The 24,413-nt window shown below is 35.2% G+C and overlaps 1 protein-coding gene across 1 annotated transcript in view; it reads right to left on the bottom strand.

Annotated features, from left to right (window-relative positions):
* Positions 1-14,110: 14,110 nt before the first annotated feature.
* LOC144970481 (rho guanine nucleotide exchange factor 17-like) overlaps positions 14,111-24,413 on the bottom strand; it is a 111,057-nt gene continuing 100,754 nt past the window's right edge. The window contains 9 exon segments of the mRNA XM_078910175.1: positions 14,111-14,542; positions 16,172-16,345; positions 16,726-16,900; positions 17,710-17,858; positions 18,452-18,519; positions 19,588-19,674; positions 21,579-21,717; positions 22,156-22,415; positions 24,328-24,413. The exon segment at positions 24,328-24,413 is cut by the window's right edge and continues 120 nt beyond it. Of these exon segments, the coding sequence (XP_078766301.1) occupies positions 14,232-14,542; positions 16,172-16,345; positions 16,726-16,900; positions 17,710-17,858; positions 18,452-18,519; positions 19,588-19,674; positions 21,579-21,717; positions 22,156-22,415; positions 24,328-24,413 (1,449 nt within the window). The 3' untranslated portion in view covers positions 14,111-14,231.

Raw genomic sequence — 24,413 nt, 5'->3', positions numbered from 1 at the left:
AGCGTGCTGTCAGTTTTACTTAGTTTGAGATCACCTTAAAGTCTCGCGTAGACATAAGCACAGAATCCCACTGAGAGGAACACACCTCAAATGCTTACATTATACATTCAAAACAACAAATGTAACAATACATAAAAGAGAGATGATTTACAATTGAAAAAAAATACTCCCAAAATTTAACTATAAAGGGCTCCGACAAGGGAAAGGACACAAATCAAGTAATCCAATTTCCAAACAAAGACAAAAGCAAGTGGGAAAACCCATAAAGTGGGATAAAGACACAGTAAAGTGCCCACTATGGAGGTCAGAACCCCACCCAGGACTTTTGAGTGTAAATCAACTGTTGCATGCAAAGATTTATTATCTATAAATTCCGAATAAATTGGAGAAAAAATTTTACAGGTAGCTTCAAAAATGTTTTTCAGCTGCTGTTAAAATCAATGTAAATAATAAAACATCAATAATTAACTGCAAGTCAGATCATTTGTGGTTTAAAAAAAATTCACAGCACCTTCAAAATCTGTAAAGCGAATTTACCTCTCCTCATTCTTTCAATAATAATAATAATAATAAAATATTATAATAATAATAATATAATAATAAATTAAAAACAAATGAATAATAATAATAATAATAAAAATAATAAAAATAATAATAAAACTACAAAATTATGATTATAAAAAAATTCAAACACATTTCACGTAAACAAAAAACACCATAAATTAAGGCATTGACTCAATTGCTGTTTGCTCTAAAGGCTATCTTCCATTAACTTTGGTTTTTTTTTTTTTTTTTTTTTCAATATTTTAACAACAAATAATAACAAAAGTCATCAGGATTTGTTTGGGTCCGGGGGGTTCAGAAGAGGGTTATGGTTTTTACGGGTTTGACCCATGGCCCGTTTTTTTAATTCCATCATTCAAATCAATCAAATTAACTGTTTTATGCAGCTGCAGCAGCTTTGATTTTTTCACCACTAAAGCAAAAGGGGTTTTTTTTTAACTAGTTTTTTGCCAGAGCCCAAAATCAGAAAAGATCTTTGAGTTATGAAAATTTCAGATCCCCCCATTATTGCTTATATGGTCTTTGGCTTTACTTTATTTTAAAAGGTGACTGGGCCATATGGATTTTGTTGAAAAGCAGAAAATGAAATATAATGTTTTTTTATTTGTTGTTCAGAAAATTTTTGTTTTTTTTCCAAGATCCTTCTTGCCTTAGGGTTTGATTTTTCGTGTGTTTGGTGAAGAATTAGATTTTCTATCCTACTTTTCAAGCAAAATTTTTTGATCAAATTGAAAATGATGATCTTTTAGATTATGGAAAATCCCATTGTCCCATTTGTACAAAACTTGTTCGAACTAAACGACATTTAGCAATTTTTTTGTGGCCTTTATTTCAGCATTGCCGCTGAAATTTTTCAAAGTTAGCTCATTGCCCATAAAATTTGTTTGGGAAAGGCCTTGGTGACTCGTTTTTGATGTCCACAAAAGAAGAAATGTTCATTGTTTATCGTTCTAGCATTCATAGTCTAAGCGAAATGATGTTTTGTTTTTATTCAAGTAAAACATCTAAGAAAGAAAAATTTTCAAATTTATAGATCATTGCCCAGTTAAAGAAAAGGAAAGTAGAAGGGAAGAAAAAGTAAAGATAAAAAATGAAAGAGAAGAGGGTTGAAAACCAAAAGAAAAGAAACCCAAAAAGAAGTTAAATCAATCACTTCACATCTAATTTAACTGCTTTTTTAAAAAAACAGGTGGTCCATGCCCCAATGTTGATAATGTAAATACCTTTAAAGAAAGGCAGGGATTTTCCCTTCCAAAAACAACATAGAAGCATTTCGCATGAAATTAGATTTCAAAAAGCGATATGTCAAAAACTAAATTAAAGTTTCGGCATTTGGATGATCTTTTGTAATGCTTATGCTCATTTTCCCATGTTCAATCTAGTGATACCAATGAAAATTTTGCTAATTTTTGATCCATCCTCACATTTCAAACAGCGGTTGTGTTTCATTTTCATGTCCGTTCGCATAATATTGAAATTAGGGTGTCATTTTCAATTGCTTAGTAGCTAATGGAGGGAGAAAATATTTGTATCTATTAAATATTACATGAATATATACGATATCCCTCGCTTGTGTGGAAACATAAGTGGTTTTAACAATTCTTTGATTTTTTATAAATTTTTCCAAAAAATGTTGATTTTTTGTAATTGATGATGAATGTGTGTACTTTTATTATGACAAAGTACATTGGTTGGGTCCATCCCTTCTGATATCCCTTTGCTGTAATAGATCTTTTCTTTAGCTTTAATTTGATATGTATTTGGTTAATGTAGCTTTATTTTGTTGTTTTTTTTACAAATTTTTGAATTTGACTAAAATTGAAGATTTTCATGTCCGTTCGCAGAACATGGGAAATTGGGCTTTTTCCCATTTTGATTGAATAAACGACAATTTTATTTTGTGTCACACCCCTGAAAAAAATTGAGTTTTGTTCTCTATATACTTGGGTTCGTACTCAAGAGGTTTTGGGTGTCTGGAGGTTATAACATTTTTGTTTGTGGGTGTTCCAAAGTTGGTCTCCTGGCCATTGGCGAAAAACGACGGAATTTCAAAAATTTCGAATCGTCATAACTTCCTTAATATTCAAGATACATCCTTGTATTTGGTATCAAAATTCTTCGAATGGCTTGTACTAATCATATAACTAACAATCAACTGCCATTTTTCAAGTTTGAAAATTCAGTTGCGGTACCTACACATATCGTTGATTTTTTTGGTACTAATCGCCAGTGACATTTAGTCACTTTAATGATACAACTAGATTAAACTAGCCGTTTTGGCATAAATCATGATCTTAGCACAAAAGTATGTAAAATCCTTCATTATTATGCACTGGGTCGATAATGCTTTTTTGCTATGATAGTATGTGAAAGTTGTCGCTTATGACGATACGTGAAATCAACGATATAAGATGTGCCAACTGTATGCATGTCTGCTCTCTATCTAGCGGTAAAACTTTGAACTCAGCCTTTTAAAATTTGTTATTTTGACATGGAACACTTTTTGGATTTGATTTAAGTAATGCTTTGTAATATAATTCATACATTAAAAAAAAAAGAGAAAAATTAAAAAAAAAAAGAAAACAAAAATAAAATGTCATTCTTTGGCTTCGTGAATTGATAAATGCGACGAGTTAGAATTGAGAGAGGTCACGTCAATGGTATAATAAACTTGTAGAGATTTGGAGGCCCAGTAAACTCAACGGGTAGACTGTCCCATCTTTCACACGAGTGATTATTGTTTGTATGATTTGTGTCAAGTTCTTCCACTCCTCTCAACTCCTCAAAATTGTCTAATGAGTCCCCCCCAGAGAAGATGGTCCAAGTAGAAAAGAGGGTATTTAGTAATTGTTGTGAATTGTTCAGGCATGATTAAAGTTCCATGAGACTTTAACTCTTAGACTACAGTTGAAAAAAAAAAACAACTAAAATTAAAATTGTAATTTTGAGTGTAAATCAGCTGTTTTGTTTGTTGTTTGATTTTAAAGAGTTTTACGACACTTGCAACACATTGGGTCATTTTAGTGCCATAAAAAGGAAGAAAATGGGGTGATCAAAAAATTATAGATTTAAAATTGAAAGCATACAAGAAAAAGTGAGAAAAAGGGGAATGGTTTATTTAGGGATCCGATGTAGATTCCAAGAGCGTGCCTGTCAGTGTACTTAGTTTGAGATCACCTTAAAGTCTCGCGTAGACATAAGCACAGAATCCCACTGAGAGGAACACACTCTAAATTGCTTACATTTTTATTCAAAAACAACAAATGTAACTAATACATAAAATTAAAAGAGAGATGTGATTTACAATGAAAAAAAATAAAATATATCCCATTACATTATAACTTTAAAGGGTCTCGACAAGGGAGGGAAAGGACAAAATCTAGTTCATCTCATTCCAAGACAAAGAACAGAAAGCAAGTAAGTTGGCGGGATATACATGATATAAAGTGGGGTGAATAGACGGGTCATGTAAGTGTCCCACTATGGAGGTCAAGAACCCCACCAGAGACTTTTGATTTTTGTAAATTCAACTGTTGCATGCAAAAGATTTATTTCTATTAAATTCCGAATATAAATTGTAGAAGAAGGAAAATTTTCCCAGGTAGCTTCACAAGGAGTTTTTCAGCTGCTAAGTTAAAATCTATGTAAATAATACACATCACTTAATTAAATGGACAAGTCAGTTCATGTGTGCGTTGACAAATTTACACAGCACCTTCAAATCTGTTTAATTTCTAAAGCGATTTAATTTACTCTACTAATCTTTCCAATAATCTATATTATATAATAATAATAATAATAATAATAATAATTATTTATATAATAATAACTATAATAATAATAATAAATAATAAAATAATAAAATAATTTAATAACTCAATTAATTATGATATAAATATTAAATTCAACACCATTCAAGGTAAAACAATAAAACACACAAAAAATAAGGCATTGACTCAATTGCCTGTCTTGCTCTGTTAATATGGCATATTCATTAACTTTTGTTTTCAATATTTACAACAAAAATAAACAAAGTCACCATTGTCCCCAACAACATTCAATTCTAACTATATTTTGATTTGAACTGAAGGTGAGAGGTCAGAATATCGGATTAATTAACTGGAATAAAGCCGATCATCATATCCTTGCCCCTGCCACATCACAGTGCATACACCTATGCCAAACAGGTGCAAACAAAAAAAAACGTCTGCACAAGGATAAACTATTTGCTATATATAATTTATATATATATTATGATTTAAAAATATTGACCACAAGGTTGGAGACAGTCATATTCATTAATGTTTCAGCTCCTGAGTTGTTTTGTTGACTCTGTTGTTGTTTCTTGAAGTGGTTCGGTTTTAAAGTTGCTTAACAAGAATTTACGCCGTGGGCGGACAACTTTCAGTGACATCTCACTTTTTTCATGTGAGTGTGGCTGCATGAGGTTGTTTGATTATTACGTATTTTTTTCTTCCCAGGCATATGCTACCCATTGTTTTGATTGTTCGGTTGGGTATCCTGTTGCTTTAGATAAAATGGTTTCCATGCATGTGATTTGCTTGGTCCCAGGGGTGATCAGAAGAATGGTTATCGGGTTTACTGGTTGACCCATTGTCCCAGCTCTTTAATTCCATCATTCAAATCTAATCGATTTAACTGTTTTTATGCAGCTGCAGCAGCATTGATTTTTCACCACTCAAGCATTAAGGTTTTTTTTTCAACTAGCATTTTGCCAGAGACCATTAATCAGAAAATGATCAGTTTGAGTTATGACATTTCAGATCCCACCATTATGTGCTTGATATGTGTCATTGCTTTACTTTATGTTAAGGTGACTGGGCCATATTGGATTTTGTTGACAAGCAGTAAAGTGAAATATAATGATTTTTATTTGTATGTTCAGAAAATGTTTGCTTTTTTCCAAGATCCTTCTTGCCTTATGGATGATGATTTTGTCTGTGTGTTTGGTGAAGAATTTAGACTTTCTAGTCCTACTGTTCAAGCAATCAATGTTTTTGTATCAAATTGTAATGATGATCAATTATGTATTATGAGAAATGCCATTGTCACCATTTGTACTGAACTTGTTGCTGTAACTAAACGACAGTTAGCAGACTTTTTAGATGGCTCATTTAGTTCAGCATTGCCCGCTGAAATTTCTTCTAAGTTAGCTCATTGTCCATTGACTAATTTGATTGGTGAAAGTGCCTTTGGTGACTTCGATTTTGATGTCCACAAAAGAAGAAATTGTTCATTGTTTAATCGTTCTAGCATTCATATGTCTAAGCGAAATGATGTTGTTGATTTTATTGCAAGTAAAACATCTAATGAAAGAGATAATCTTTTCAAATTTAGTAGATCATATGCTCCATGTTTAAAGAAAAGGAAAGTAGAAGAGGAAGATAAAGTAAAGATACAAATGCAAGAGAAGATGGTTGAAAACCAAGAAAAGAAACTCCAAAAAGAAGTTAAATCAATCACTATCACATCTAATTTAACTGCTGTTTTAAAACAACATGGTGGTCCATGCACCAATGTTGATAATGTAAATACTCTTTATAAGAAAGTGCAGGGATATTCTTCCAAAAAACAAGCTATAGAAGCATTTCGCAATGAAATTAGATTTCAGAAAGCGATATGTCAAAAGACTAAATTAAAGTTGTCAGGCAGTTTGGATGATCTTTTGTAATGCTTACTGCTCATTTTGCCAGTGTTCAATCTAGTGATACCAATGATAATTGCTAATTTTTGATCCATCACTCACTATTTTCAAACAGCGGATTGTGTTTCATTTTCATGTCCGTTCGCATAATATTGAAATTAGGGTGTCATTTTCAATTGCTTAGTAGCTAATGGAGGGAGATATATTTGTATCTATTAAATATTTACATGAAATATATACGATATCCCTCGCTTGTGTGGAAACATAAGTGGTTTTAACAATTTCTTTGATTTTTTATGAATTTTCCAAAATGTATGATTTTTTGTAATTGATGATGAATGTGTGTACTTTTATTATGACAAAGTACATTTGGTTGGGTCCATCCCTTCTGATATCCCTTTGCTGTAATAGATCTTTTCTTTAGCTTTAATTTGATATGTATTTGGTTAATGTAGCTTTATTTGTTGTTTTTTTACAAATTTTTGAATTTGACTAAAATTGAAGATTTTCATGTCCGTTCGCAGAACATGGGAAATTGGGCTTTTTCCCATTTTTGATTGAATAAACGACAATTTTATTTTTGTGTCACACCCCTGAAAAAAATTGAGTTTGTTCTCTATATACTTGGGTTCGTACTCAAGAGGTTTTGGGTGTCTGGAGGTTATACATTTTTGTTTGTGGTGTTCCAAAGTTGGTCTCCTGGCCATTGGCGAAAAACGACGGAATTTCAAAAATTTCGAATCGTCATAACTTCCTTAATATTCAAGATACATCCTTGTATTTGGTATCAAAATTCTTCGAATGGCTTGTACTAATCATATAACTAACAATCAACTGCCATTTTCAAGTTTGAAAATTCAGTTTGCGGTACCTACACATATCGTTGATTTTTTTTGGTACTATCGCCAGTGACATTTAGTCACTTTACTGATACAACTAGATTAAACTAGCCGTTTTGGCATAAATCATGATCTTAGCACAAAAGTATGTAAAATCCTTCATTATTATGCACTGGGTCGATAATTGCTTTTTTGCTATGATAGTATGTGAAAGTTGTCGCTTATGACGATACGTGAAATCAACGATATAAGAATGTGCCAACTGTATGCATGTCTGCTCTCTATCTAGCGGTAAAACTTTGAACTCAGCCTTTTAAAATTGTTATTTTGACATGGAACACTTTTTGGATTTGATTTAAGTAATGCTTTTGTAATATAATTCATACATTAAAAAAAAAAAAGAGAAAAATTAAAAAAAAAAGAAAACAAAAATAAAAATGTCATTCTTTGGCTTCGTGAATTGATAAATGCGACGAGTTAGAATTGAGAGAGGTCACGTCAATGGTATAATAAACTTGTAGAGATTTGGAGGCCCAGTAACTCAACGGGTAGACTGTCCCATCTTTCACACGAGTGATTATTGTTTGTATGATTTGTGTCAAGTTTCTTCCACTCCTCTCAACTCCTCAAAATTGTCTAATGAGTCCCCCCCAGAGAAGATGGTCCAAGTAGAAAAGAGGGTATTTAGTAATTGTTGTGAATTGTTCAGGCATGATTAAAGTTCCATGAGACTATTAACTCTTAGACTACAGTTGAAAAAAAACAAACTAAAATTAAAATTGTAATTTTGAGTGTAAATCAGCTGTTTGTTTGTTGTTTGTTTTTAAGAGTTTTACGACACTTGCAACACATTTGGGTCATTTTAGTGCCAGTAAAAAGGAAGAAAATGGGGTGATCAAAAAATTATAGATTTAAAATTGAAAGCATACAAGAAAAAGTGAGAAAAAGGGGAATGGTTTATTTAGGGATCCGATGTAGATTCCAAGAGCGTGCTGTCAGTGTACTTAGTTTGAGATCACCTTAAAGTCTCGCGTAGACATAAGCACAGAATCCCACTGAGAGGAACACACTCAAATGCTTACATTATACATTCAAAACAACAAATGTAACAATACATAAAAGAGAGATGATTTACAATGAAAAAAAATATCTCCCAAAATTATAACTATAAAGGGCTCCGACAAGGGAAAGGACAAAATCAAGTAATCTCATTCCAAGACAAAGACAGAAAGCAAGTGGGAAAACAGATAAAGTGGGATAGAAGACACAGTAAGTGCCCACTATGGAGGTCAAGAACCCCACCCAGACTTTTGAGTGTAAATCAACTGTTGCATGCAAAGATTTATTTCTATAAATTCCGAATAAATTGGAGAAAAATTTCACAGGTAGCTTCACAATGTTTTTCAGCTGTTAGTTAAAATCTAATGTAAATAATACACATCAATAATTAACTGCAAGTCAGATCATTTGTGGTTGACAAAAATTCACAGCACCTTCAAATCTGTAAAGCGAATTTACCTCTCCTCATTGTTTCACTAATAATAATAATAATAATAATAATAATAATAATAATAATAATAATAATAATAATAATAATAATAATAATAATAATAATAAAAATAACAAAAATAATAATAATAACTACAATAATTATGATTATAAATATAAATTCAACACATTCAAGTAAACAAAAAACACCATAAATAAGGCATTGACTCAATTGCTGTTTGCTCTGATAAGGCATCTTCATTAACTTTGTTTCAATATTTACAACAAAAAATAAACAAAGTCACCAGTGTCCCAACAACAACAACAAACAATATTTATGATATGAACTGAATGTGAAGGTCAGAATATCGAATAATTAACTGGAATAATGCCCGATCATCATACTCCTGCCACTGCCACATCACATGCATACAACCTATGCCAAAACAGGTGCAAACAAAAACGTTCGCACAAGATAACTATTTGCTATATATATATATATATATATATTATTATTTAAAATATTTACCACAATGTTTGAGACAGTCTACATTAATGTTTCAGGCTTATTTTGTTGACTGTTGTTGTTTCTTCAAGTGGTTCCGGTTTAAAGTTGCTTAACAAGAATTTACGCCGATGGGGACACTTTCCGTACATCTCACTTTTCATGTTGAGTGTGGCTTCATGAGGTTGTTTGATTATAGTATATTTTTCTTCCAGGCATAAGCTACATTGTTTTGATGTTGGTGTGTATCCTGTTGCTTTAGATAAAATTTTCCATGAAATGTTGTGGTCTATTTTGTTGTCTTTTAATTTCCAAATATGTTCGCTGAGTTTTGTGGATGTTTTTTTGTTTGTTTGTTTGTTTGTCTGAAACATTAATGTAGACTGTCTCAAACATTGTGGTAAATATTTTAAATAATAATAATTCGCTCCATTACTGCATGTCGAGCACTTTTCGTACCATATTTGTATCAAACACGATTCAATATATATATATATATATATATATATATATATGAATTTAATAAATGGAGAACCAGTTGAAATAGGTTTAATACACATTCAGTCAAAACTGGCAAGGACGCTTCGTGAATTGTACCATACGCTATTAATTGCGGGGGTCCTAACCTTAATTTTGATTTAGCCAGTTGAGTAAAGTGCGGAATATCTCAAAATCAATTCTAAGCTGCTGGAAGCTGTGGATTGTAAACAGTAATGAACAAAAATGAACATAACAGTTTTAAAAAAGAACTAAAATACCAAACATGGAATGTTTTGGACTAAAGACATCCTTCATCAGCCAATAACACAAACAAAAGAAACATTATTATTCCACCCCTCTCATTGGAAAACCCTAACATTTCTTGGTAAATACATAATCGTTGAATACTGCTTTGAACGCATTGAATAACATATTTTTTCAATGACTGCAGAATATTTTCGCACATTTTATTGGTGTGAAATTAGACGTAAAAGACAGCTGATCGGTAATTAAAAATAACCTTTTGGTGTATGAATATAAATCCAACGTTTTTAGTTTTGGGTCAAATTGTCATTCAAGCAGAAGGAGAAAGATACAAATTATGATGAATAGAAGTACTAATACCAAACTATTTGGTTACGAAATATCTAATAATCTTACTTGGAGGGGTGGAATATACCTATTCTTTCATTTCTTTGTATTTATTAAACTTGTTATATTTTTATCGTGCAATGACACATACTCGCAAGCTCGTTGTGATGTATTGATGTTTTTATTGTTTTCTCTATTGGTTGAAGAAGTATTTTGATATTGAAACATTCCTTGTAATTTTTTTTTTTCAAACCTGATTTTATTAATTTTTGTTCATTACTTTTTATAAGTAGAAATCATGAAATAATGCTATTCTCTGTCAGTGTCTGTGTAAAGAAAATGTGATTTCCTTGATTAAAACTAAAAATTATTGCACATGTCTCATTCTACACGTTTGTCGTTTGTTTTTAAGGGTTTTACGGCGCTTGCAACACATTTAGGTTATATCAGCGCCAGTAAATAGGAAGAAAATTGGACAGTAAAAAGTTATAGAATTACAATTAAAGCACCCAAGAAAAAGTAAAACAAGGGGGAACTGAGAACACATAGGGATCAGATGTAGATTCCAAGAGCATACCACCAATGTACTTAGTTTGAAATCACCTGCAAGTCTCATCCGGACACAAGCACAAAACCCAACAAAGAGGAACACACTCAAATGCTTACATTATACATTCAAAATAAAAATAATAATACATAACAGAGAGATGATTTACAAGGAAAAAAGTATCATCTCCCAAAACAATAACTATGCATTTGACTGTTTCCCTCCCAGCCGGGATTCCGACCAGTGCCAGGACAAAACCAAGTAATCTCATTCCGAGACATAGACAGAAAGCATGTTGGATAACAGATATAAGGGGATAGAAGACACAGTATGTACCTCCCTGCCCGCTATGGGAGGTCAGGATCCCCACCCAGGATTCTACACGTTACGTGTTGCTGTTGGTTAGAGACCCTTTGTAAAGCGCTTTGAGCATGTTTAGTGGATATTGCGCAATATAAAAGCTCAAGTTTTTAAAAAATTTTTAATGTTAAAGCAAATGTATGAATAAAGAGCACACACCTTCGACCAATTGGGGGATGCCTCTTGTATATTCCTCCTACTTTTGTCAGGGTGAGTTTCACTCCTGGCAAATCATGCCCCCAATACTGACCGACTTAGAAAAGACAATAGTTTTTATTACTTTGGGACATGTAATGACTGGTCTTTATTTGTATCCAAGTAGCAAACCTTTAGAACAAGCATATTCGCTGACTGTAAGAGGCACTTAGGCTGATTCCTCACCTTAAACCTTAGAAAACAGTTTGAGACTCCATTTAACACTGATATAATTGGTGTCTATTGAAAGAATGCAATATCTATCAAATTCAGTCCCCTTGATTGGTGGATGGACAGAGACTAGTTACTAAGACGTTTCCACACGGGACAGATCTTAAGCGTTGTGGTTTGTTGTTTTAATGAATCGTTTGATTTTTTGTATATCACATGACTCACTCAGGGAGCCGTTTTGTATTATATCACATGACATGACCAGATGGACAGCCAGCCATCATCAGATTTAACCCACCACAAACATACAAACACATACAACTTAATATACTTAGTATAAATAATGCAACAATATTGACGACAGACTCATGCCATCAACAATTTCATTCATCGACTATTCTGCTGTATTCTGAAGAAAAGAAAAAAAACACATTAAAAAATATTGGGGCCAGTAATCTTGTTTTTCAAATATCAATCAATAAAAACGGCCCTACTTGTCAAAGACTTTCAAACCTGGGACACCGTCTCAGGTTTGAGAGTTTGTGACAAGACGAGGGTCAAAAATAAGTAGTCATTCAGCCAATGGAGCCAGAGTTTATCCAGGTTTTTGTAGCTTGAAACGGACAATAGCAATTGCTTGCTACCTTTTGGATAGGACGCTAGTCTATCGCAAGTGTCATTTTAATCTATCAATATTTGAAAAACAAGTTTTCTGGCCAAAATTTTTAAAAACTTATTTTTTTCAGAGTTACGGCAGCATTGTAAGTACACTTAAGTGTTTGTAAATAAAGATTTTGATATCACTACCAACATTTAACAACATGAAAATGTACGAACCATAGTCACTTCTATTAGTCATCACAAAACTATTTCATTTCCCTCAATATAAATATAAATGAATTCTTTATCTTTGAAAAAATTTTCAAAGTGATTTGAAATTCTAAATCCATTTGTAACATTGGTTAAGAACTTTTGAAATGCTTTAGTTTATTGAGTGTTATCAGAAAATATCATCACATGGAAAATTTGAGGACTTATCTCTTACTAAAATATAAGGAGGACGAAGAAAATGAAATAAACCGTTGGAAGTTTTTACTTGGTTTTCAATTTAAGAAACATTGAAAAAAAAGAGAGAGGAGAAAAGTTTGACTTCCTTGATTAAAACTCAAAATTATTGCACATTGTTTGGGTTCAAGTTTTCTTCATGTTTCTATAACATAGATATGATAAAACTCACTGAAAACTGTAACTTTGATGAGAAGACTACATGAATAAAATATAATTCTATTTTTTTAAAAATCTTAACCACTTAAAAAACTGCTGTACTGTGGAAAAACTTGTGTATTTAAAAATTTGGCCAGAAACCTCTTCCTTCAAATATTGGACGATTTAAATGATCCTCATTTTGGAAAAAAAAATTCTCGAACCTGGGACTTCGCAAGGAAGAGTTTTCTGGTCAAATTTTTAAATACAAGTTTTTCCACGGAGCGGCAGTTAATTAACTGGTTAAAAATAAAAAGCATTAAAATCTTATTTTAAAGCTTTTGAGCGTATTATCCGACTATGACTTGATGGACGATAGATAATAATACGTTTTGTCAACGTTTTGATTCAATGTATTGGTGGACCATCTGAGAACACTTTTGTTTTTTTTTTAATGTTTTGTTTAAAATAAAGAGGTTTGAACAATCCCTGATTTATAATAATATAGTCATCAACTTTACTTCAATAACAATATTCTTTGCAAAATGATTCCACCATTGGTTACACCCTTATTAGCTGCAGATCAATAAAACAGGAATATATAATATGGAGAATGCATCTCTTGCGGTTATTGAATTAATGTAAAGAAGCTCTGTATTTCGCTTATAAGTCTTTCTTGTTACAGTGAAATTGTGATAAAACTGACACCATGGCCCAGAAAGATGATCGGTTGACTTGAAGCAAGGTTGACTTTATCCATTACCAAAGGAACATACAGAGAGAACAGAAAATTTGGGACCAACAATAGGTGTTGACTTGAAGCAGAAGTTGATTTTATCAGTCTAGAGTTCAGGCAGATTCCACTGCATTTATCTTCAGAAAAGTGAGTGGAGCAGGCACGACAAGAAATGAAGTGAGTAGGAAAATGCCAGAAGACAATAGAGAATAAAAACTTTGCGGCGGCTATGGGGGCTCGAACCTGTGACAACTCTGCCTGACCGGGGAGATCGTGACTCTACCATATGAGCTATCCATGACCCATGGAGCCCCCCATCGCCGCCGCGAAATTTTAATTCTCTGTTGTCTTCTGGCACTTTCCTACTCACTTCATTTCTTGTTAACTGCATTCTTCAGCACTTTAGACAACATACAAGTTTGTCCTTGGATACTTTTGTTTCACATTTTTAAAACAAATGATCAAAATATTGTTTGTTCATAACTTTATAGCCATGAGTAAAATTTCTTGCAGAAGATCTACTCCATATCCATATAATGTGTTGTGTAAACAAGCTATCCATGTCATTAGCTATGGACTTCATAGAAGACTCTGTAAGATCAACTGATCCGAAAGAGAAAACAGTGGAAATGACGAAGGGAGCAGGTAAAGGCATTTGACTACACAAGAAATCTCTTATCATCATCATTATCAATATGCCTTCAAAGAGTAGCTTGCAATGTAATCTGCTCCCGACAAAGAGTCGAGGATGAAAGTTTGCCCGAAAAGTTTGGGTTCTTTATTTGTACCTTTTTATCCTCTTAAAGCTTTTCAAGTTTACTCCATACTTTCCGCATCGACCACAATTCATTCTTATCTAATATCCAACCACCGTCCAAGGCTCGTCATCACACTTGCCACAGAAGAAGATGGTTTGTACTATCATCCCTGCCCGCCCCTTCATTAGCTGTACTGCTTCGAAAGTCCTCGTAACCGTCCCCTCCACTAATCACCAACATCCTACTGGCCATAGTGGCTGTTGTGGCTGCCATGGAGGAACGGCGCTGAATGTCCTGGATGGAGATTCCACTTCCCCTGTCACCGCCACCAACTCCATCTGCTCCGACTGGGTCCCTGACCCCATTTGTCGTGTCTGACTTGAAACTCAGCTCCACACTTGTCAGGAATCGCACATGGCCTGTGTGACCATAGATTAGACCTGTGGAATGGGATGCGAGAGAGGAAGGGGAGAGGGGGGTGGGAGAGAGTAAAAACAAATGTTTATCTAATTCACCATTTCTGGATCAGTTCACGCTATATAAAAAATATGCAAATGTAACTGCTTGAAGCTAGAAGTAATAAATAAAAATAGTCAAATGGAATGGAAGCTTACAAAGAGGGAACTGAAGCGTCCACATTATCTGTCATCGTTAATGAAATTGAAAATATTTTCCTTTGGCTATTGTTGTTCAATATAAAATATGAAAATTCACACATTTATACATTGTATATTTCCAACTTCATCATGCTCAATGCTTTTCATAATGATTAATTCAGGTGACATCGAATCCGAATTTTGCTTTGTACAATACAAGGTGTCTGTTAGGCACCTTTGGTTTTCCTAGCACTCTTACACAATATCTGGAGGTCCTGATCGTTCAGCTGGTAGAACACTCGCTTCACATGCAGGAGCCAAGATCGATCCCGGTTGAAAAACTGATTTTATTCCAATTCCCCTGTCCACCCAGCAGTGATTGGGTAGCTAAGTCTGTTAGATCTAGCAGAAAGTACTTTGCAATAAACTAGTGTTCTATCAAAAGGGTGGTAAGCAATTGCCTTAACATAAAAGTTACTGGTATAAACTCCAGCTCCATAGGCCTCATGGCTCTGAAGGACGACTTACCATATCCATCATTGCCTACAGCTAAATACCTATATTCACACTTGTGCTTTCCAGAAACACAAATGGTTGTTATGTTTGTTTTTGTTTTTCAGGGTTTGACGGTGCTTGCACCACTCATTAAGGTCATATCAGCACCCATAAAAAGGAGGGCAATGGGATAGTAAAAAGTTCTAGAATTACAATTAAAGCAGCCAAGAAAAAGTAAGACAAAGGGGTATTGGTTCAAATAGGAAACAGATGTAGATTCCAAGAGGACACTATCAAAGACCTTAGTTTGAGATCACCTAAATGTCTCATCCTGACGTTAAGCCAAGGTCCCCACGCACAGGAACACACGAAAATGTTTACAAATCATATCTAACATGTAAACATGTAATTTCGTGAAAAAGAATCTTTGTCTATTTTTAAACGTTCGCTTAAAACATATCTGTTTCGTCTTCAGTAGATGGTATGAGAAGCAAGATAGGTCTGTCTGGTGTCTGTTGTGTGTGTGTGTGTGTGTGTATGCTTGTGTGTGTGAATGAGTATGTTTCAGCCAAAGTAATTTGTAATTTAAGCGCTTAGAGTCTGGTGTCTCGGAGTTATAGCGCTATATAAGTTTTCAGCATTATTATTATTATTATTAAACAAAACATAATACAGTGCATAACAGAGAGATGATATACAAGGAAAAAATATCATCTCCCAAAACTATACATTTGACTGTTTCTCTCTGAGCCAGGGCCAGGACATGACTCAAGTAATCTCATTCCAAGACAAAGACAGAAAGTAAGTTGGAGAACAGATATAGGGGGATAGAAGACACAGTAAGTAGGTACCTCCCTCCCAACTATGGAAGGTCAGGAACCCTATCCAGAAAAAGTGGTCGGGTTGATGTGCTGAACTCTATAACACGGCCCAACTCCACACTGCTTGGCTATTGATGCAACACGCAACATGACGTACCTGTGACCTGTGGTGTGGCCAGACTGCCCCGTGCGGTGGTGGAGGTAATTCTAGGGATGGGAATGGTCAGAATAACCCCAGCACTGGTGCCCACCCACAACAAGTCCTTACACACCATCAGGGACGTGATACGGAGACAGGCAGCTTTGTGCTGGCGGATAATGTCATCGGCAGCTGTAAATATAATAATAATAATAGATCTTTATTGTCCATAAATATGGCAATTTGTCATTTAGTTACACTTGTTATAACGTTAAACGATAACTGTAACATTGAACAGATATTTCACTCCTACTTATTCTCTCTCTCTCATTCTCTCTCTCTCTCTCTCTCTCTCTCTCTTCCTCTCTTTCTTTCACACGTGCGATATACAAAACATATTCATTTCGTTTTCAATTTGTTACGATTGTGGCAAGAAAAATGGTGGAAACAACAAAAAAATGTAGTTCAAAGATTCTTATTCCAGTCTACCCGTTAAATAGACCAAAGCCAAATTTTCCTCTAGGGATGAATGAAGGGAATTTTATTTATTTTCACAAAATGATTGAACTTACATTGCAGTTTCTGTGACACAGCCTGAGCAATGGAGACTTCTAGAAGGAAATCATAGGATACGGCATGGAAAAGTACAACCTTGGAGCTTTGTTGTGACGCCACCCAGACACCCTGGCCCGAGGACACCAAGCATTGGACAGTGCGACTTGTATCAGATGACACTTGGAACGAGGTCTAGACAAAATTCGGAGGAAAATCAAATTAATAGGAGTGGGAATGTCTGAACATTTTAAGATTCTAAAAATAGGATCAATTATATTTAGTACATGAATTACTCAAAATTATACTGTCGCTCGGTAACCCATCTTGTCACAAAAGTCAAGCAATAATAAGCGTGATCAGTGGCTGGATGGGAAAAATATACATCCAGGCTCAAAGGATCCCGCTATTATGGATACACTCAAATTTTTTCACAAAGTACAAAATATATACAGAGCGATGATTTACAGGGGAAAAAAATATCATCTCTCAGAAAAAGGTACTATACATTTGACTGTCTCCCTACCAGCTAAGGATCTCCACCAGGAGAAGACTGAGTAATCTCAATCCAGAACAAAGACAGACAGCAACATGGAAAGGGAAAACAGATGTAGGGGATAGAAGGCACAGCAAGTGAACTCTCTACCCAGTGCGGCGATGTGGTCTTGTGGGGGTGGTATGACACTCGCTTTCAGATCAGAAGGTCTTGGGTTCGAGCCGCACACAGCGCATTGCTGAGACCTTGGAAAAGGCTTTTTACTCCCATTCTCTCACCATACTCAGGTGTAAAATGAGTACTTGGCCATCAACAGTGCTGTCTCGGTTGGAAAAATTTGTAATATTGTCTAACAGGTAACATGTCTCCTTCTACATGTTACATGTTGCTGTTGGTCAGGGACGTTTTGTAAAGTGCCTTGAGCATGTTTAGTGGATATTGCGCTATATAAAAGCTCAAATGTTTTGTGTTTTGTGGGGTTTTTTTTTTACTATTACTTCTGACTTACCTCAATATTGAGAGCCAGTGGATTGATGACGTGAACTTGGTTCTGACAGCCACACCACAACTTGCCAGCCACAGCCAGCATTTTGGTGATGGGGGACGTGGCCGACCCAATGGTGCGGGTGTACGGGTGTTCTGTGTCCCACATGCCATCTGGAGACACAAATAATAGAATAATCATCAAACTGGTCAAGAGAAGCAGGGTGAGCAATCCTATCGATTCCCCCCCCCCCCCCCCCCCCCATTTTTGGAACTCTCTCCCATCACATGTCAGATGCTCGGATTTGTTGACAACTTTCAAATCTCGCTTACAATTTTATCTTTTTACTTTATTAGTTGCTATACTGTTATCATGTTTTGGTGTTGTTAAATTGAATTCGTATCACTTTTCCATTACCACTTGTCTAACTGTAATATGTTTTGTTTTATATCACTGTAAAGTGCTTAGAGCCTGTGACAATGAGGTGAAGCGCTATATAAATGCTATTTATTATTATTACTATTATTATTCTTCTTCTTCTTTTTCTTCTTCTTCTTATTATTATTATTGTTGTTGTTGTTGTTGTTGTTGTTGTTGTTGTTGTTGTTGAAAACATCTTTTTTGATGTCATGTACTTTCTATATTGTTTTGTGTTGATGTAATTTAAAGCACCAAGAGCCTCTTTGTTGAGGATATTATCACACATATACTAATTTATACAAATGACTTGAAGTAAAAGAAGAGACAATAATCAGAATCAACTCACCAGGGTCTCGTTTATACACAATGAGATCTCCATTCACAAGAGATACAAAGACTTTATTGTCAAGATATCTGAAATGCAAGAAAATAATTACAAATATAGTTAATAGATATGTGGTGAGGGAGGGAGTGAAGAGAGGTGAGGAGAGGAGAAAAAAGAAATTTGAGGAGAGGAGAGCAAGGAGGAAAGAGAGGCAGCAGAACCAAACACCAAACATACAAACTATGTGTGCAGCAACTGCAGTAGAGACTGCCATGCAAGGATCGGGCTGTTGAGTCACACTCGTCGCTGCTCTCAACAAGACTGATGAGACCAAAGTCATACAGGGCGCAAACCACCGTTTCTTGAGACAGAAGGATGCCTACTCCTACTACTAGTTAATAGATAGTTGTGTGGCTATGTGGTCTTGTGGTATGACACTCGCTTTCGGATGGTAAAGTCCTGGGTTCGAGCCTCGCTCAGTGCATAGTTGAGTCCTTGGAAAAGTCTCTTTACTTACATTCTCTCACCATACTCAGATGTAAAATGAATACCTGGCCGTTAACAGGGTTGTGTCTGTCCGAAAAAGAAATTGCAATGTCGCCTAACAGGCGTCTTGTCCCGTTCTACATGTTAAGTGTTGCTGTTTCGTGGGACTCCTTGTAAAGCGCATTGAGCATGTTTAGTGGACATTGCCCTATATAAAAGCTCAAGTTTTCTAAATAGATAGCAATATTGCCTTAAACTTAAAACTTTTTATCAAATTAATGGCGATTCAGCATTCTGGAATTTGATGTGCTAGAATTCAACAAGTACTGTACATATGCTACATAGTCTTACCTTGAATACGATCTAATGGTAAATCGACTGATTTTTTTCATGTCTAAATGGAACCTCGTTAAACGTATAAGGGCACATCTGGTGGTAATTTTATCTTTTAGATTGGGTGTGTGCTTGATCTTAAGCTCACAAAGGATAGGTTGCAAAAAAGTAAAGCAAGCAGGTAATACTGTAGTCCTTCAGAGCCATAGAGTTGGAATTCATACTGGTTTCTGTAACGTTAAAGGTACAACAGTAATTGCTTGCTACAATTTGGTAAGAACAGGTTTAACATGACGGTTCTTATTAAATTAAAACATTAAATATATTCCCGTACTCACATGATACAGTAAACTGGTGAACCATGTTGGATCTTGAGTTTATTTTTGGTAGTCTTTATATTATCACAGGACTGGAAAATATGGATACTGGGAATAGAGAATGATTGATTCAAAATTAGTTTATAATTGGAAAACATCATGACCAAACGTGTGGATTAAAAAATAACCCAACATTATTGTTTTTCTTGATATGTCTGATAATCAATGACAAAATAGATACAAATAGACATAGATTTAGTATAAAAGTAAAAGAATTAAAGACAAGGCACAGAAGCAAGTCGAAAATCTGGAAAGTTGGTTGGGGTATCAGAGAAAAAAAACCCCCAACAAAAAACAGTATTTGAGGTTGTTGCAAAAAGATCATTTTTTGTGATAATTGGCAGAAAAAGAAATTATTGACACATTTTGAAATTTGTGGAAAGGTTTTCTTCTTCTTTTATCAGATGGTAAGTCCACTCTCCAGCAGATATACTGCTGTCCTCTAGAGATCCTCCAGGCTCCCGTGGAACTTACTCCTCAGGCTGGTTGGGGCAGTCAGTGGCCAGTATTTTCTCCTAAGGGCAGAGAGGGTTGTGTAATTCTGAAGGATGTGTTCACCTGTCATACTTCCTGTTCCACAGGAGCAATGACATGTGGTTCCCACCTTGAATTTGGTGGTGGTTTAACTCTCTAAGCCCTAACACTGATTATATCCAAAGTCTACCCCTTGTTACTTTTACCCCATGCCTATCTATTACATTTTTTTTGTTTGTTTGTTGCTTTAGGTCTCTTCCAACACAATTGAGGTTATATGAGAGACCGCTGAAACAAAAAAAAAAAACAAGCAATCTAACAAAAATAGTACAAATGTAAATCAAAATCATAACCTCAAGATATCATAAGCTAAATTATAAATAACCAAGAACAAACAGGCAGAAGATTTACAGAGAAAAAAAATATCCCCTGTCAAAAATACAATCACAAACCAAAGAAGCATGATAGGCTAGTAAAGAGAAGAAGAAACGACATCACTATCGGATCGTACACCCATGCGAACATCATAGGTATATGATTCAAGGGTGATGCTCCCATCCAACCACCCGCCTATTACATTTTTCTGAAACAAATTATGGGTGGAGTTCCAAAGCTAATGCTTTTTAGTTTTTGCATGTTGGAGGTAGTTGAATAAAAATCTATGTACATGCTCATTTTTAATACATTTTTCCAAGTTTGAAAAGTAGCAAAGTGAGTGAGTTAATCTATTATGACCAGTTCGCATCCTCAAGATTATGACCTGCTCTTGTTTGGTCAACTGATAAAATGGGTCATTTGTGGAAAGGTTTTGTTTTCATTAGTTTCTCAGGGACAATTAATTAAGAATAATAAGAAAACTAACTGGCTATAACTAATAAATAGCAGAATTAGCTTATCAAAGGATCAAAAAGGGGGGAAAAATATAAACATTGTCCCCAGTTTTTTTTTTAATGTCCTTCCCTCATTTTGTTGATTAATTTTCATCATTTATCCCATATAAATTTTTTGACGAAAAGTGAATTAAAAAAACCCAGCAACAACTCAATATTACTGTCTTTCTATATGTAATATGAGGGGTCCAGATAGCTCGTTTGGTAGAGCACACGCTTCACATACAAAGGGACCAAGTTCGATCCTGATTGTAGTCGAAGGTTGTTTTTTTTTCTGACCCCAATGTCCACCCAATGTGATTGGGTAGCTGGATCGCTTAGATCTGGTGGAAAGTACTTTGCAATAAAATAGCATCCTATCCAAAGGGTAGCAAACAATTGCTATTGTCCTATTCATGGTATAAAAACTGGGATAAACTCCAGCTCCATGGGCCGAATGAAGGCTCTAAAGGACTAAGTTTTCTTTCTTTCTTTTTGGTGCCGAATATCACAAAATCTACCTTCTGGCACAGATTCATTTCTTGACGGAGGATCCAGATTGCTGATTAAAAAAAATTTTTTTTTTAAAAAGTTAGGCCATGGTCGTACCATCCATCCTCTGTCCCCAGCCACATTGTAGATTTGGTGGGATCCTGGTCCCAGCTGCCAGATGTGGTGATTGGGTCAGGGCTACTCTCAGTCAGCTCCGAAACGGGTGGCTTCGGGGCTTCGTCGTCGGACAGGAGCTCTGATTGGGGAGGATGATATGGAGATAATATTAATGATGATGATAATAACATGGTAAAAATAATAATGATGATGATGATGACGATAATAACAACAACAGCAACAACAACAACAACAGTAATAATTTCATTTATGATTGATTTTAATTCAGTCATTTATACAAATTATTTTTTTATCTTTACAAAGTGAATCCAATGCACATATTTCAAAAAGTCATGACATGAAAACTTCAATACAACACACTGATTTTTATTTTATCACGCAAACATTACACGTAAGAACAACATAATAAGAAAATAATCATTTCATTGTGTTGTCTAAAGATTTAGATAGCATACCAGCTATATATATTTCTGTCACCTGAAGGAGTAGTTTCAAAGTTTCTAGATTATCAACAAAAATATTCATTGACCATCTCAAATCTCATAATTTTACTCACCTCCTACATAGAGCTCATCTGCCCTTGAAATGAAAGACACAGGTTCGTCGTCACTAGACTCAGAGTCAGATTGGTACCCCTCCTCGTTGAACAAGTCGCTGCTCTCGGTGTCCTCCGTGGTGGTAGGACTGGTGATGGATGAAGTGGTGCTGTGAAGGGTAGGCAACTCCTCCCCTGCCTGCTCCACATTGATGCGGGGCCTCTCTTGTATGGTTACTATCGAGTCCCTCTGTCCCTTAGGGCCCTTCTGGGATGTTCGTCTAAACCAGGGGGAGACATTTCAAAGAAGAAAAAAAAAATTAGTCCTAAATTGGGATGTTCGTCTAAACCAGAGGGAGACATTTCAAAGAAGAAAAAAAACAACAAATTCCTAAATTGGCTTAGGCTGAGAAAGCAAACGGATGAATCAATGCAATGGAAGTGTAATGGTAGCACGTATGACTGATAATCAGAAGGTCTGAGGTTCAATCCCCAGTTGAGGTCGACTAATTTTTTGGGATGGTTATTTTTTTCTTCTTGCTTTGTCTGGCAACTTTCATACACACTTGTCCAGTTCTTTATCTAATCAAACAAGGAAATATATGGCTATGTGGTCTTGTGGTATGACACTCGCTTTCGGATCGGAAGGCCCTGGGGTCGAGCCTCGCTCAGCGCACAGTTGAGTCCTTGGAAAAGGCTCTTTACTCACATTCTCTCACCATACTCAGGTGTAAAATGAGTACCTGGCTGTTAAGTCGGAGAAAAGTGTAATATTGCCTAACAAGCCTTACGTCTTGATCTACATGTTATGTGTTGCTGTTGGTCAGAGACCCCTTGTAAAGCGCTTTGAGCATGTTTAGTGGATAATGCGCTATACAAAAGCTCAATTTTTAAATTCTATTTTTTGTTTTTTGATATAGGAAATATACGATCCTGAAGAAAGTTTATTTTTGACCCACCATCTCAAGGCAGTTTTATGTCGGAATGAACGAGGTAATGAAAATTAAATTTTTAGCCACAAAAAAAAAAAATTGAAACTTGAGAGGTTAATTTCTATTAGATAGAGGGTCCTGATAGCTCAGTTGGTAGAGCACTCGCTTCACAATAAAAGAGATCAGAAGGATCGATCCTGGGTGCAGTCAAGAGATTTTTTTTCTGACCCCCCCCCCTTGTCCACCCAGCAGATTGGGTAGCTGGCTGGGTCTGTTAGATCTGGTGAAAAGTACTTTGCGATAGACTAGCGTCCTATCAAAAAGGTAGCATACAGTTGCTATCATCCGCTACAGATACCAGGATAAACTCCAGCTCCATGGGCCGAATGGCTCTGAAGGACGACCCTTTTTTTTATTCTGGTGGAGAATAAATACAATTTCTCACATTGCAAAAAACTAAAATCATATTCCTTATTTATTTTAAATCACCGACCGCAGAGTACGATTAACGTGGATGTTTAGGCACTATATAAATTCACTATTTACTACTATTTACTATTACTATATCGAATGATATAATATTGAAAGAGCCAAATTTCAGATTTGTTCAATGTACATGTGATTTTCTTGTCCAAATAAAAGAAATACCAACTAACAATTTCATCTGAGTTACGTATGATTTTCTTCTTGTCAGAAAAATTTGTTAGTTTTTAAGAGTTTTACAGCACTTGGAACACATTTAGGTCATATCAGCGCCAGTAAAAAGGAAGGAAATGGGATAGTAAAAAGTTCTAGATTTACAATTAAAGTACTCAAGAAAAAGGAAGACAAAGGGGAATTAGTTCAAATAGGAAACAGATGTAGATTCCAAAAGCACACTATCAGTGTACTTGTTTGAGATCACATAAATGTCTCATTCTGACACAAGCACAGGCTCCCACTAATTAGTTAGTTGAACACACTTAAATGTTTACAAATGATATATATGTAAAACAAAAATAACAGTGTATAAAAGAGATGATTTAATACAAGACAAAAATGTCATCTCACAAAACTCTATACATTTGACTGTTTCCCTGCCAGCCAGGGTAACCGGCCATGGCCAGGACAAAACCAAGTAATCTCATTCCAAGACAAAGACAGAAAGCAAGTTGGAAAACAAGATATAGGGGGATAAAGATAAAGTGCCTCCCTGCCCACTATGGGAGGACAGGAACCCCACCCTGCTTGTTAGAAAAAGAATACCAACTGAAATACAAACCTTCTGAAAGCACCATTAAAAGCAGTGACAGCACATATACACAGGATGCGGGCATTGCAGCCAGGGACAGGCGTGTTGAGTGTGAC

Source organism: Berghia stephanieae, chromosome 4, assembly GCF_034508935.2.
Source record: "Berghia stephanieae isolate SIO BIC M18660-M18661 chromosome 4, UCSD_Bste_1.3, whole genome shotgun sequence".
Classification (NCBI taxonomy): Eukaryota; Metazoa; Mollusca; class Gastropoda; order Nudibranchia; family Aeolidiidae; genus Berghia; species Berghia stephanieae.
This window is presented reverse-complemented; position numbering and strand designations above follow the sequence as displayed.